Below are 16,304 nucleotides of genomic sequence, written 5' to 3'. Positions count from 1 at the left end.
ATTTATCGTTTTCCAGATTGCATTTCGTTGCATAGCGGTAATTTGTTGTATTGAGTATTGTGGATCAAATCTTGTTGCATCAGTTTTTGTTTGCTATGTGCTTGCTGTTATATCAGATCCAAGCAAAAGTTTAATTTAGGAGGTTCACTTTGAAAAAGGACCTGACCTAGGGGAGGGGGGATAAGACAACAGAAAAGGGGACAAAACAGGTCAATTAAATGAAAAATAAAGGAAATCATGGGGAAAATTGTAGTGTTCTGTATTTTTTGATGGGGGAGGAATGAATCCCTCCTGTTTAATTTCACGATTGGAAATGTAGACTGGAATCTTTTTTAGGAGGGCGGACATTTTAGAGGGCTGCAACTATGATTAACAACAAAAACTAGGCAATTAGGATGCAGCAAGAATAGCAAAAAGCACGAAAGTTCAGGGGAAGGGTGGGTCCAAAAGCTTTCCTTTGCTTCCTTTTGTCATGCCGATTGTTAAAATTATTTTCCAATATTACTATGTTTCTTTAAAGAAAAACTAAGGCTTCAACTTTATAATCTTTCAGACTCTGTGGCAGAATTGAGGAGGCGTATACCAGCCTGAAAGAGTATTCAAATAAATTTCTTGTTCTGAACGTCAGCTGTGTTCACTAGACCACTATTTCAAACCCGTACCTCCACTAATAAAAATTTAAGATTCACAGGATTTTCCACTACATTTTTTTTTGGTATTTTCCGTGTAATTCACAAATTTATGTTTTTTGAAAGTTCTGTCCTTGTGCGAAAATAAAAAAACAACCAAAAACAAGCGCATGTGCCTAGAGCTAAACCAACGTATTAGTTTTTTTTAATTACCGCAATCTAATGTGAACCAAATCCTGAATGTGTTGTTGAGGCCTTTGAATACACTGCAAGGAGATTGTGGTGAAAATTTGTGTAGCATGTCATTTTAGAACAAAAAATCAAAAAGTTACTATCGTAAGCCCAAATGGGCCGAATTCGTATTCAGAGTAAAAAAAAAGAAAAAAAAGGGAATTTCATTTCCCTTTGTCTAGCAGTGATGTTCCAGTTTAGCTAAACTTATTATTTTAAATTTTTAGCTAGGTTAGATTTCAGATGTTTATAGGACATCTGATTTGGTTTGATCGAATTAATAATCCACTTACTTTGGTTTTAGTCTATCATTCTAGCACTTGCTATAGTCTATTACTATAGTACAAACGTCACTGCAACAGACTTGGTGTACTATAGTAATAGCGCCGCTAAACACAAACTGTAAAAATGTTTGACTATAGAACCTTAGTGTAGATTATATATATATTTTTTAGAATCACTTCATTTTAGGACCCCTCCATATTCACTGTTTTAACCTGTCCATCCACAAAGCCTGGAACAGCCATTGCAGATTTTGTAATATTTCCACCACGATGGGCAGTACAAGAGCGTACCTTCAGACCTCCTTACTTTCACAGTAAGTTTAGCCCTTGGATCCAACTCTAATATATAATTACAAATTTGTGTGTGCTTGCTTTTCAGCTTTCGAGTTTGTGTTTGTGTTAAGCTTGTTCTTTAATTAGTTATAATTTTTTGGGGGCATTCTAATGGCTTTTTCCTTCATCAGCTCTATTTGTAAAAAAATTGATCATGTAATTATTTCAAATGAAAAAACAAGAAAAACAGTGCAATACCGTTAAGAAGCTTAATTGGTCATATTTTGGCAACTAAATAGCAGATATATATGCAGGGAGGGGGTAAGGACCGACCCTTCTTCCCGTATACCAAACATTTTTGCGACTTTCACTTTAATCTCCTAAATTTTGTAAATAATTCGCTTTACCCCTCCTTGCTTTCCCCCAATAATTAGTGTATATGTGCTCAGAAGTTTTGACTACGGTAGAATTTTTAACCACATCTAGAGACAAAGAACAATTTAATTTGGTTTGTCTTAGGTAATGTTAATTTCTTGCACAACTTGGATTCTTCGTCCGATATTTATTCTTTGTTTTCGATAGGTCACCTGCATATTCGAGCACTGTCAAGGGATAACTTTGTTTCAAGGGATACCCATATTTCAGTCCAGAGTTTGGCAAGGGGATGCTTGTTACCGCCTCTTTTTGATGCTAACAGTATCGTAGTGTTGTCACGTACTATTTCACTGTGTTTGTCACACTAAACTGACCCGTCACTTATCATATGTGCCGATAATTTGCCTTTAGAATCGTCACATGTGACGATTCTAAAATTACCCTTGTAAGAATCGATTCAGCTTGTTTTAGTTTGTTGAGTGAAATCGGCAGCAATTTCAATACTCAGTAAAAATCAGAAGTGTAACTATTTAGTGTTCAATACAAACAAACAGCATGGGTAACTTATAAGAGTGGAATCTGGGGCTAGTGTCGACAAAAAACTATCAAGGCCATCTAGTGTTTGGTGACACTTAAAATTTTTTCAAGCTTTGTAACCGATTTTCTATCAGGAACTGAGATCAAAAACTTATTAGTACGCTAGTTTTACTATTTAAACTAATTAAATTATTTGTTCTTGTCGTTACACCGAAAGCCAAATGCTAGATGACGTTCAAGTGTCACTAAATGCTAGATGACGTTGGTGTTTTTTGTCGACCCAAGCGCCTGTTCAACTCGTATAAACTGCCTTTATTCTTTGATTCAATGCAGAATACGCCAAATAGCGATTTTATTTGTGGTTTTTCTAAGTTATGTTGTCTCCAATAATGTAGTGGCTCAGTTTTAGCATTTACTCTTCTGTATCAGTTGTTCGCTTTTCTGTGCTTACTCATACCAAAAGTAAGCTTTTTCTACCATCAAAACCAAGGAAACGTTAGTTTTCCTGTGCTGATGCTAAAATTGCCTGAAATTGCGGTTGATGTTTAGTAGCCTTATATTTGCACATATAGATGAGTTGCAGAAAGCGCAATGAGGAGTAGATGCATTGGCTGTAGTGGTGTAATCTCAGTCAGTTAACCGTTAAGATCTTATTTTGTAAGTCCGTATTATACACATATGGATCCAGAAAAGGGCACGCGTATTCTTGGATAGGGCGTTTACAGGGATATAAGCGATTAGGGATACATTTCGATTAGGATTGGGAGAAATCCAGCCGTTGCAAACTAATAAGAGAACGCACTGCACCAATTACCCTTTTTACCAGACCAATAACATGTGTGCAAAAACGAGAAGTTGGCACTAAAAAAGATGCCCATGATTATGGAAGCATAGACAGCTGTGTACCATGGCTCTGGGAGCAGGAAGTTTCACTTCAGCAGATTGAACCTCATCACTTTGCTGAACTTTTCATTGAGTTGTAGACTTTTGCTGCAAAGTTGATGAATAAAGGTTTGCCTGATTTTATTACAGAAATGGAGCCGTACAATATATTTGATAAGAAGGGAAAGCTTGTTCACGTATTTGAATTTATCTCAAATTCTAGAAAAACGTAATTGATTACTGCTAAGAAAGGCTGCTATTTTCGCACCTTGCGGTACAAGACATGTCAGCTCAGTGTGATTGGAAAAAGGGGGCAATCGACAAGAGAGTGTAGATGCACCGGTAGTAAACCTCTTCTGTTTATAACACGCAAAAAAGATTTTGTCCAAGCGCTCGCGTAATTTGTTCCTTAAAGGGCTTTTATAAGAAGTTTTACCGGCAATTCTCACAGATAGGAGGTACGATTTCTCTTCAACTTTAGTAGTTAATTATATACTGCTAGCTCGGAAACTTCATTAACCATTTTCTCAGGGATGCTGGTCAAGCAGGTCTGGATCTCCAATTTCGTGAGGGAGACTTCAGTATGGGATATATATGCGAAGAAAAAGTTTATTTCAGCTGATCTTGTTAACGTGACACTGTCTTTCTGTATCATAGTGTAATAGATGCTCTGCTTACCGGTCAGACATCTAATTTCAATGTTTAATTTTTCACGGTTCACTGTTCAGGAGAGATGATAATTTTCTACAAACAGGTCATTTTATGCTACTTGGTTCACTTTCAATATGCGATTCCGCAGTCTGGTCACCTGAATGATATAACCATTCTGGTGTAAGTGGCAGCGGATCATAATAAACATCGTAAGTTCCTATGTCACCCAGAGTTTGTCTATATCACTACCTCTTAGTGCATTCACAAAAAAACGTTCGTGATATTTCTGCAACAGCAGAATTTAGATTGATCCCGTGATGGAGATTGATTTTTGTGATGATGCAAATATCATCGAGATCAAACGGTCAAATCCATCGTTATAAATAACAAAATACTTCCAAAGGTATGGATTGGGTGGTTATATCAACTCTGTGGAAGTGTAGAAGCCGACTGGAAGGCTGGATTTTGCATTCCAGCTAATGATAATCTGCTATGAGTGATGCAACGGGACACGTTAGTATGGTTGTTCATTGAAGGCTCGAATATTGATGAAAATAAAGCCTAATATGCTACCACTAACGCGCATGGCGACTGAAACAACTTGTTTGAGATCAAACATGCAGGATTAAAAAAAAAAAACATTCGCAACTCCTGACCCCCAATTGATGGCTTGTCCACAACATGCTTAAAATTCTTTAATTGCCTACAGCCTGTGATAACGACCCCTTCAAGACGCATTCAAATACAGCCCTAAATATTAATCTGCAACCGACACCCCACCATTGAAACATTTTCCTTAAAACGTAAAATTCGTAAAGCATCAAGGATTTATAACAACGTTTTTCATTTATTCTTAGGAAATTGTATGAGTGAATTCATGGGTATTATAATGGGCAATTACGAAGCAAAAGAGGGTATGCTACCTGGTGGAGCGTCGCTCCACTCTATGATGACCCCGCATGGCCCTGACCATAAATGTTTTGAAATGGCCTCCAATGCTGACTTGAAACCAATGCGTCTGGCAGAAGGAACTCAGGTGAGTTTTTTCTTCTACCAATATTTTCTGAATTTTCAGAAGATTCTAGTATGATTGATAGAGATGTCAGCAGATTTAACTGAAAAAAGACTTGAAAAAAGTCGATGAAGTTCAAAACGAAACATCTACCTGGAATTCAGCTCAGTGACCCGTTTCAAATATTATCTCTATTTTAGGCAACAAAATGATATAGGCTTACACAAGCTGCAGGGCTTGTGAAAATTTGGGCAGTTTGTATTGATCTTTAATCGCAAATTAAGAATATAATTTGTAAATTACGCAATTAAAAATTGCGTAAAAGATGTTTGGTGCAAACCGGTACGAATAGAGCCTCTCATTTCCCTCTCGCCCAATCAGTGAATAATTTTCAAAAAAAAACATTCCCAAAAATGTTGAGTTTTTATTTATTGTTTTTTACTGTCAAAAGAAGAATTTAAATAAATTCCTAAAAACCCAGTTCAAGAAATGGTACCCGAGAAGCCATCTTTAAATGCATGTATCTCAGCTCAGGAATATTTAGGTAAAATGATAAAATATTGAACTCTAATATTGTACTTAATTTCAACGTATGTTAAACTCAAGTACACAGGGCACGAAAAAGAAGAAACATGAAAATTGTTTCCAACAAACGAGAAACTAAATATTCAAAACTATCGTGTTTTCTCAATTTTCCAGAGACATAAATTATATTTGGCATCGGTACGGGAGAGGGGGGTATTTTGTAATTTTTACCTGGGGCGGGGGATGAAGTCACATTAGCACAGGAATGCCATTTCGAATCTTATTTTGAAAATAACCTTTGTATATTGTGTGAATAATGAGTCTGAGCAGAGATAGCACACAGAGCTTCCCCAAATGGCGTTGCTGCTAGTAATAATTCAATCTAAAAGTTGCATTTTTCTTTATTTTCAGTCCTTTATGTTCGAGTCTTGCCTTCAACTTGCCGTTACAGCATGGGCTGAAAAAGAATGTGAAAAACTTGATGCAGAATATTATAAATGCTGGGAGCCACTGAAGAAACACTTCAATCCAGAACAGCCATAAAGAAATAATAGACTTCACCTCACACTTTGGATCAAACTTGTTACAACAGATGTATTGACAGTTTCTTTCTTGCCATATTTAATGTTTTGCTTTTCTTTGATCACTTGTTTCATTGATCACAGTTTCTTTCTTGCCATATTTAATGTTTTGCTTTTCTTTGATTATATATTGTTGGCTGTTTCATTAAATTTATGAATCAAAGTATTGCTTTCAGTGAAAAAAGGATTAACCTTACAAGAGTTGTGCTTCTGAAGCTATGCTGATTTTTTCAATAAAAACACTGCCACATTAATGTCTGAGACAATGTCGATTTTTCGCTTCATTTTTACCGAATTTTTTTTTATCCCAAAGCACTTTTTGTAACAAAATACTTATTGCAGCTCCCATTGCTGTTTCAACCTTATCATTTTTATTAAACTTACTTATATGAATGAACTAATCCCTGAGAACTAATGAATTAAACAAGTTTTGAGAAATCAATGGTTGAAACCATGGTTGCAACAGTAGCTGTAACCTAGTAAAAAGCGAACGACAACCCTTACTAATAAAAGGCTTATAAAACGTGCTTCAAAAAAAATATATGTAGGGGGAGAGATTCTTCATTTAAAGGGGATTCAGGAATAATAAATATTATACTCATAACTGTAACGTTTTTTGCGAAAAGAAATTTTCAGGAATTTCGGGAAAAGATCCTGAATCCCTAAAATATGGCGGCCTACTGAAATAAAAAGCGCACCGTTGAAATCCCCATTGGTCAAAAATTTGGAGATTTTGAGCTCCCATCTTAAAAACAAGACTCAACAGACTCCCATCTCAATAGACTCAATCCGAAAATCATTTCTGATCTTAGGAATATCAGAAGAACGATTTTTGGCCCAAATTCTCGGGACTTATCTCCCATGTTCCGAAATTGATAATGTTTACTTCAATGCATAAGGACTTAATATGTTATGTCTTATATCTGTGTAAAAAATTAGTTTTTACTTGAGTCCAGAAAGATGAGCTTTTGAAAATGTTTACCTAGATCTTGCTAAATAAAAATAAAATCTTTACTTGCATTTTTCTTCAAAGTGTCCCAAATTACATCCAGATCAATGACCAATTGAGAATAAATTAAAACACATCTTGGCTGAGCTTGACCACATGTGCCATATGTATTGACGCCTGATTTTTATCATCTCTCCACATTCTCGGGAATTTTTGATTACAAAAGGTGACTAAAGATCAATTTAATGATGCGAGCTGTTTATCTAAATTTTTCTTGCGCAGGAACGAAGTGCTATTCAAAATTGCTAGAAAAAAAAGAAGGCAAAATTGCACCTCAATAAACTCGTATTTTGTTTATCCATGACTCATTCTGGTACAAAGGCGAAAAAAGGTTGCAATTCATTAGAAAGGAAATGGTAATTTCAAAATTTTAATTAAAATACAAATAAAGGTATTTCTCGGAATTTGAGGGGGGATTTCTTAATGCGATTCCATAAGAATATGTTGTTCAAATATAGAAGTACCAACTGTCCCTTCCTCCCTCAGCATCCAAAAAGTGTCATTTTTAGCCATATTATCTCCATATGTTGTCTATAATGTGTTCATAATATGACCATCTTGAAATCTCAGAAACTAGTTTTTTTTAAGACTTGTAAACTTTTTTCAAAATGGCCAGTTAAAATCAAATATAGTGGAAACGAAAAAGTTTATTTAATTCATCCATGCATAATGAACTATTGTGAAAGCACAAAACTCATAAAAACATGTTAACAGTAAAATACTGCTTTGAGGGAGCTTCAGGCTTATCCTCCAACGAGAATTCCTCTTGACAGGTATGGTCGGCAAGAGGGTCAACCTTATCCTTTTCTTTTTTTGCCAATCAGACTACTTCTTACGAAGTCATAAGGTACAATCCAGGAGTCAAGCAACGTTGCTCATCGCCAGATAAGCTGGGTTGCCCTCCAATCCATTTTAACTTAAAAAGAACAGCAGGACTTTCATTTTTCAATCGAACGAGCTCCTTTCTAAGTTTATATGACAACTCCTTCTACATGCAGTGCCTTGGTCAGAAAAAAACAAGAAAAAAAAAATTCTTTGTGTCCACATCAGTGTTTACTTCAGCAGTGCTATTGCGCTGCCGATGATTTCTGGTCGTTTTGAGTTTTTATTATTATAGGAATTATTATCTGCCGAATTTATTTCTGAATTGTTATGTGTTCTTTGGACTATTTTAAACAAAATGGCTGTCTCACAGTTTCGATCAGATGTGTTGAGGAAGAGAGGGTGTCGGGGGGGGGGGGGTGTCGGGGGAGGGCGGTTTTAGTTGCTTTCCTATCACTTTTGACTCTGGAAAGGGAAATAGAACTTGAAATTTCGAATCAAATGAGCCTCCTCTAAAGTTTACACGACCACACCTTCCATTAAAAACTTTTATACTCCGGGGTATAACCTAAAACCCTTACCCCAACGCTCTGAGGGTTGTGTCAACCCCGAAGGCCTTGTTAAATGATCTTTTTTTTTCTTTTTTTTTTACAAAATAGCTATTTCAAAATTTCTTTTGGATGCATCTGAGGAAAACAAGATTTCGGGGGGGGGGTCTAGTTACCCTCTGATCACTTTTAATTTTAAAAGGGACACTAGAGAATCTGATTTCCAACCCATTGAAGCTTTTACAACCAATCGATTATAGGCGGCGCAATCGTGCTGCCTAAGTAAAGAACGATGTTGGCACAATGTATTATTTATTTTTTTTTTCTTTAGACCAGGGCACTTCGTATCGAAGGAGTTATCGTATAAATTTCGAAAAGGGCTCATTCGATTGGAAATTGGAGTGACTTTTGCCCTTTTTAATATTCGAAAGTGATTGGAAGGCAACTAACACCTCTTCCACGCCTACCTTTTCCCCAGTCACATCCAATAGAAAATTTTGAAATAGCCATTTTGTTCAGCGTAGTTGATTTCCAGATAGAAATTATGTTTTTAAGGAGGACACTCTCCCAGAGCCCTCAGGGCAAGGGTTGTAAGTTGTGCCCTGGGGGCATATAAGGTTTTTATATAAAGCGTTGTCGTAGAAACTTAAAAAAAGGCTCATTCGATTGGAAATTCAGAGGGCTAGTGCCCTTCTTCATAGTCGAAAGTGATTGGAGGACAACTAACCCCCCTCTCACGCCCACAATTTCCCCAACCCCAAACAATCAAAATTTTGAGATAGAAATTTTGTTCAGTGTGATCCAAAATTTTTGAAACTAAGTCTTTAAGAATGACACCCCCCCCCACAGCCCTCAGGGCAAGGGTTGTAAGTTATGTCCTGGGGGAATATAAGGCTCTTATAGAAAGCGTTGTCGTAAAAACTAAAAGGGTTCATTTGATTGGAAATTGAAATGGCTAGTGCCCTTTTTAATAGTAGAAAGTGAGGGCAACTAACACCCCTTCCACGCCCACCATTTATCCAAACACATCCAATCAAAACTTTGAGATAGCCATTTTGTTCAACGTAGTTGAAAGGTCCGGAAATTATATTTTTGAGGATGACAGTCCCCCCACACCCCTCGGGGTAAAGGTTGTAAGTTATGCTCTATGGGCATGTGAATTTTTTATTGAAAGCTTTTTCGTAGAAACTTGAAAAAGGGCTCATTCTATTGGAAATTCAAAGGGCTAGTGCCCTTTTTAATAGTCAAAAGTGATTTGAGGGCAACTAACACCCCTCTCACGCCAACCTTTTCCCCAAACACATCCAATCAAAATTTTTAGATAGCCGTTTTATTCAACGTAGTTAAAAGTTTTAGAAATTAGGTCTTTGAGGATGATAACCCCTCAGAGCCCTCGGGGTTAGGGTTATAAGTTATGACCTGGGGGCATATAAGGTTTTCATAGACAATGATATTGTAGAAACTTCAAAAAGGGCTCATTCGATTGGAAATTAGAAGGGCGTGTGAACTTTTTTATAATCGAAAGTGATTGGAGGATAACTAACACCCGTCTTACACCCACCATTTCCCTAAACACATTTAATCAAAATTTTGAGATAGCCATTTTGTTCGACGTAGTTAAAAAGTCCGGAAATTATGTTTTTGAGGATGAAATTCCCCCCACAGCCCTCAGGGTAAGGGTTGTAAGTTATGCCTTGGGGGCATATAAGGTTATTTCTTATAGTAATCGTTGTCGTAGAAAATTCAAAAAGGAATCATTCGATAGGTAATTGAAACGGCTAGTCCCTTTTTAGTAGCCGAAAGTGATTTGAGGGAAACTAATCCCCCTCTCACACCCACCTTTTCCCCAAACACATCGAATCAAAATTTTTAGATAGTGATTTTGTTCAACGTAGTTAAAAGTTTTATGAATTAGGTCTTTAAGGATGATAACCTTTCAAAGCCCTCAGGGCAAGGGTTTTAAGTTATTCCGTGGGGGAATGTAAGATTTTTATTGATAGTGATGATGTAGAAACTTCAAAAAGGGCTCGTTCGATTGGAAATTATAAGAGCTTGTGCCCTTTTTAATAGTCGAAAGTGGTTAGAGGATAACTAACACCTCTTTCACGCTCACCGTTTTCCCAAATACATCCAATCAAAATTTTTAGATAGCCGTTTTGTTCGATGTAGTTAAAAAGTCTGGAACTTTACTGAAAAAAGTACAAATGAATGTGCATTGTCAGTTTAATATACATATACTGATATTTAGTAATCAAAATGTTAATATTATTTGATTTATTAAAGTTATTAAAGCAAAAACATTTATATTTTTCAGTAAAGTGCAAACCATGTTCTGGCCTTGGGAAAGCATAGGGGTTTTGAGTCCTACTCATGTTCATTTTTCTCGTTTTGCGTTTGACTCGGTTATTTATTGTAATTTCTGTTCATTTTGGGTTTCATTTATTTATCGATGCTGATGGATGGTAGTTTCACGCTTAGTAGATTATTTTATTTTTTTTTTCATTTTTGGTTTAATGGAGTTCTTTACTTTTCTTTGAAAACTTATTTTGTGGAAAAAGTTTTTTCAATTAATCCATACAAACCTTACATGTTAATTACAAGCAACTAGTGTAACTCATAGCCCTTGCCCAAGAGGATTTTTTTTGTTTTTTTTTTTTTTGGGGGGGGGGTTCATCCTTAAAAACATAATTACCAGACCTTTCAACTATGTTGAACAAAATGGCTGTCTCAAAATCTTGATTGGATATATTTGGGGAAATGTTGGGCGTGAGGAAGGGGGGCGGGGGAGGCTGGTTGCCCTACAACTACTTATGATGCTTCAAAAGGGTTCTAGAACTTTCAATTTTAAATGTATCAGCTCCTTACGAAGTTTCTACGACCACTCCAGCTGAGTAGTACCTTATACTTTGGTTAGACACATAGGAATTACCATGCTATTTCCTTGAAGCTATAGGAAAACATTCCTATAGAAGCTCTACACCTTTTCAAAGAGAGTGAGTACCGCCTCACATGGCCTTCCATTTTGCTGGGACGTATAGGAATTCCTATGCTATTTGCTTGAAGCTCTACACCTTTTCAAAGAGAGTGAGTATCCTCTCACACCTATGTCCCTTGGTACCTTTCCAAACAAAGTGACCAAACACGTTTTGAAAGTATAATTGAGATTGTATAATGCAAGCAGACTAGTTTTGAGGCAACACCCATTTTTAGGGTCAATCAGAGAGAGCAGAGGTTACTCCATATACGATAACTTGATTAGTAATTCGATTCGAAAAAAGGAGTGATTTTCATTGCAATTCATATTAGTAAGAGAATTGAATTCAGAGAGAATAGTTTATTTGAGACGGTATTAGTAGAGAAAATGCGTGGAGCATTTAAACTATTGGAGGTTGATGGTGGAGCTAGTAGCAAAGATATACGAGTACCAAACGCGACTGTGAAAGCAACAAGAGGCTTTTGACTTTGCCTTGAATGGGATGATATGCATGCTAGATATGTGATATCGTTGAGCAAATTTAAAATCGAAGAGCAAATATGTTTTGCTGCGAAACTGAATATTGTGCATATAAATAGACTTCAGGCAGCATTGGATGCACTAGTGAAATATATTGATGAAAACAAATTGAATCAGTGATTATTATTGTTGTACTTATGTTCAATAAAACTGTTTCTAAATCAAAGATATTTTTCTTTCTATAGTAGGCTAGCGTGTATTTTAAGAGTAGAAAAAATGGATAGATTTGAGAAAGAGCGAATCATGGGGAATCTTGTGTTTATGGAAAAACGTTTGATTCTAGATGATGATTTTCTAGAGCTGTCTATTCAAAGGAAAATATTTTCTCAGGGAATGCTTGTCGATAAAATGAAAACTGGTTCTCCGTCATTAGACTATTGCATGAAGCTTTTACGTTGTGGTTCAAATGCATTTACACAATTTATTGACATATTAATCACGACACAGCAAAATGATATTGTGGATATGCTTTTAAACACTAGTTTAGAAATTTAGGGCTTTTTTTCTCATGAAAAAGATGGTGTTCAAGGATGATTTACTCCTCTTTCTCTCTATCCCACTCAATTTGTTGTTGGTAGCTCAGTTTCATTGTGGCAGGGAGAGTGTCAACACACATGAAAAAATGTTCCATACATGTCCGCTATGCATGTTCACACTGGGCAGCTGGTCATCATGTGAGAATTGTACAATGATTGATGAGTATGATGAAAAGTGCAGATTATGCAACCCGTGTAAATTGCATAGAGGATATGCTGTACAAATTAAAGGTTGTAACAATGTGACATTGTTTCAAATAAGCAAATTGAAACATGTGAATTCTACAAAAGGAATGAGAATAGTATCATTGACTATACAAAGCGATATGACAAGAGTGAAGTTACCACTCTATTGTAGAAAATGTGACCCTGACATTGCAGCAAATCAGGATCAGTATACCGTGAATTCAGATATTCTGCCTACATTAGTTGTTATCGAAAAATACCTATACCTAGTAGAAGATGAAATCTAAAGAGTAGAAAAAGTCGTTTTTATCATGTATATACATTTTTCATTTATTAACAAAATATTTAACATAAAATTTAGAACATGTTATTTTTAAGGCACAAAAATAATTATGAAATATATTTGTAAGTATATTTTCCTCTAGAAAGTCGTTCAATCGAGGTAAGTCAACGTAAATGTTGAGAAACTGTTTGTAGGTATAGCCACGACATCTGAATATGAAAAAGAGTAGTGCATGAAAGCCACATGTCTTAGTCGTTCAATCCTGTACTCTCCATTGATTTTGAATAATAGTTTTCCCACTTCTCTGAATAAAGTTGATGATGTGTGGAGTGCAAAATACATTCGATAAGCCAAAAGAATCAAAAAATTATATATTTTTTGCTGTTTTAAAGATGTATGGCCAATGACCTGTCTTTAAAGTCGATGGACTGTTATTAACAATTATTAGGGTATCGTTAACACTTGGGACTTGTTCAATGAAGTTAGATGGTATGCAATAGGACTTGTACTGGGAAATGTATTTGTCCATATTAAATACGTTGATTATTTGGTTTGTGTTCATGGTTCTAGGTCTAGTAGAACAATGCCGTCGGGTTTGATTTCCCAATAGGTTTCAAATTGACTCAATGATATTAGCGTGATACTCTCAGTCAAAGCATCGGCAAATGTGCACTCTAAACGTACATTCCCTGCTCGTACTATGCTCATATCCTGGGTTCCCGACAAGTCCAAAACAATTACGCCATGATTTTTTGAAAACATTGAATCGGTTATTCCATTTTCAAATAGTTGGAAGTCATGATCTAAGGATTGCATGGTCAACTCATACAGAGTTCTATAGGATTTTTTTGTCAAATGATAGAGTGTAAAGTGGAATACCATTCACTTTGCACACAAGGCTAGATAGACCGAAAAAATTGAAATCATGGGGGGATTCAGTCCAGGATCCAACGGCACTGCCACTTTTCATAAGGGCCAAAGCCAATTTTGATGGGATTTCTCCATTGATAAATGATGAATCGCTATAGCTACGAGAGCCGGTGGCAATGTGACGTTGATTGGTGATCGTATGAGGGACAAGAAGTTTAATGTTGTTGCCATTGGCTCTTAGCTTTTCCACTGCCAATGCAACAGAGCTCACAACCTGTTGTTTTCGGACGTGGAGAATTGCCGATGTGATAATGTCATTTGCATCGGGTGCTGCAGGAAGTGTTTTTCTCAAAATGAAATTCGACGGGGCTAGTTGCAACTTTATGTCAATCTTGACATTGGGGGGTAACCATTAGGATATATTGAATATCTCATGATTTAATTTTCCAACTAAATGATACTCCTGGGTCACTGCAGTAGTCAACTCACCGCCAGTATCAACATCTGATCGATATTCATAGCCCAATGACTGTCCTCTTAACTCCTTATATGCCTTTGATGTCAACATCATAAATTGTATGTAGCTTGCATAGTTGGATAAATTATTGCTAGTGCTCACCAATGTTCCATTAATAAATACATTAATTTGTTTGAACAGGTTGTGTAGAATACAGTTTTCTTAGGAGAGACCATCAGCAGGAGTTGGAGTTGTATTATCTAACTTTTTCTTCACTGCAACATTTAAATCAATAAATGTTTATGACAAATCAATGAAATAGTCTTCAATGGAAAATATTTGAAAGTGTATATTTTCCGAGAGGGGTTGCTGGGTGTGAAATTGTTCATAGTAGCCATACTTGACACTGACATCAACATTTTCAGCATTGAACAGATTCAATGAGGAACTGATTGATGGATGTGATTCCTTGTGAGGGAGATAAGTCATCTTAAGAGAAGGAATCCTTCTTTGATCTAACAACCTTTTTTTTTTCTTCTTCTTATTGGTCTTCCTTGTTTTATTCCCCAAAGTCCTTGTTGATGTCCTTCGCTTCCCGCCTGGGTAGAGACTGATGAGTGAATGACGCGCACGCATCCTTTTCAATCCCTTCCTATTTTTTTGAGATTTTAATTCCTCACCAACGGCTCTTCCTGAAGATCTAATATTTTCCTTAACACTCTCCTTGGAATTCTTACCCGACCCCCAGTCCTGTAGTGTTGAGGCAGCAAAATTTGATGCAGCAGGTACAAGATATTTTCTGGCAAGTGGTAGTGCAGAACAAAATAGCCTAGCAAACCAGCTACCAAGACCATAGCCAGACATTGTAGTACGCCCCTTGTAGTGATCCAATCCATTGCCTATTTGACGTGGACTCAGAGCACCAACATAGCAATCGATATCGGGACAGACAAATAGAATTCTTCTATTGTTCATTTTAGGAGGTGGTGTCGCAGACAATGGGTCGAAAATGACATGTAATCAATGCTAAACCTTTTGTTATTGGTATAGAATCACCCAAGTCCCTTCTTATTGTTAACTGACAGAGTTCCAAATACGAAGTTTTTAAAGGAACAAACTGAAGATGCTGTATATTATAGTGATGAACAAGTTCATGAGTTGTTTTTCGTTCAAGAACACGTAGGAGGGGGACATTTGAATTATGAACTCTTGATGTTTCCACAAAGGATGCATAGAGAAAAATGCAAGAGTCCGAGGCGAAACCAGGTGGATAATCGGCAAAAATAACTTGATCCATCCCGTAAACGGTGCCAGCGTTTTTACCATTGATCATATTCTGTTTAAAGCCAAGATCGTCTCTCAGATTATCATTGAGAAGTCATTTCAGTGTCAACAGGTGAGGTAATGTAAATCCTATCGTGTTCCATTGAATAATTAAAATGGATTGTACCATTCCTACGATATGAGATTTTTCTATTGATTGTACGACACAAATCTGTCATACCATCATATTCTATATATTTCAATTTAACGTAGATATTCGCTAGATTTATGTGCTTCAACCCATTCATACTCGACAAAGAGTGACCAATCGAATGGTATAACTTTTGTATCATACACACGATTCTTTCTCAGGATGTCATAAGTATTTTTCAGAATACAGTCGACAAGAGCCACTTCATACTTTCCGTCATCGAATTTGATGGCGGGGGAGAGTTTCGTCCAAAAATCACTTGTTTTATTCAAGTCATTGTAGAAAGGATCGGAAACATTGGACATAAATGTTACATAGAGATCATTGGGCATTGTCAATATCTTCAACACTGATCCCAGAATCAAAATCAGAGTTGTATCCTAGCCACCTAACAAGTAACTGTTTCCTACCCCTGCGAGTACGAGTCTTTAATATCTTTTCAATTTGATATATTTCACTATTATTTTTAACTTTTTGTAGTTCATAGTCATAAAAACCGCCGATAATTTCTTCATGTTTGGTATCGCGCAGACGATAAGTTATGGGTTTAGTGTCTAGGATTTTTGCCACTTTAAAAAGTTCTGTGGACCACAAGTAATTACCCTTTTCAAAAACATTAGTTGTT

General features: G+C 36.4%; 1 protein-coding gene across 2 annotated transcripts in view; it reads left to right on the top strand.

The window, feature by feature from the left end:
- Nucleotides 1-6,091, top strand: part of hgo (homogentisate 1,2-dioxygenase) — a 34,067-nt gene extending 27,976 nt beyond the window's left edge. For both annotated transcript variants that reach the window (XM_089098997.1, XM_089099000.1), the window contains exons 7-9: nucleotides 1,332-1,458; nucleotides 4,720-4,898; nucleotides 5,811-6,091. In XM_089098997.1, coding sequence (XP_088955123.1) covers nucleotides 1,332-1,458; nucleotides 4,720-4,898; nucleotides 5,811-5,942 — 438 coding nt within the window. In that variant the 3' untranslated portion in view covers nucleotides 5,943-6,091. The remainder of the gene's footprint in view (nucleotides 1-1,331; nucleotides 1,459-4,719; nucleotides 4,899-5,810) is intronic.
- Nucleotides 6,092-16,304: the final 10,213 nt, after the last annotated feature.

The sequence above is a fragment of the Artemia sp. Qi Xiang Cuo genome, chromosome 2, assembly GCF_049724085.1.
Source record: "Artemia sp. Qi Xiang Cuo chromosome 2, ASM4972408v1, whole genome shotgun sequence".
NCBI classification, from domain to species: domain Eukaryota; kingdom Metazoa; phylum Arthropoda; class Branchiopoda; order Anostraca; family Artemiidae; genus Artemia; species Artemia sp. Qi Xiang Cuo.
Note: the sequence above shows the minus strand (reverse complement) of the source record. Positions and strands in the feature narration are given on the sequence as shown.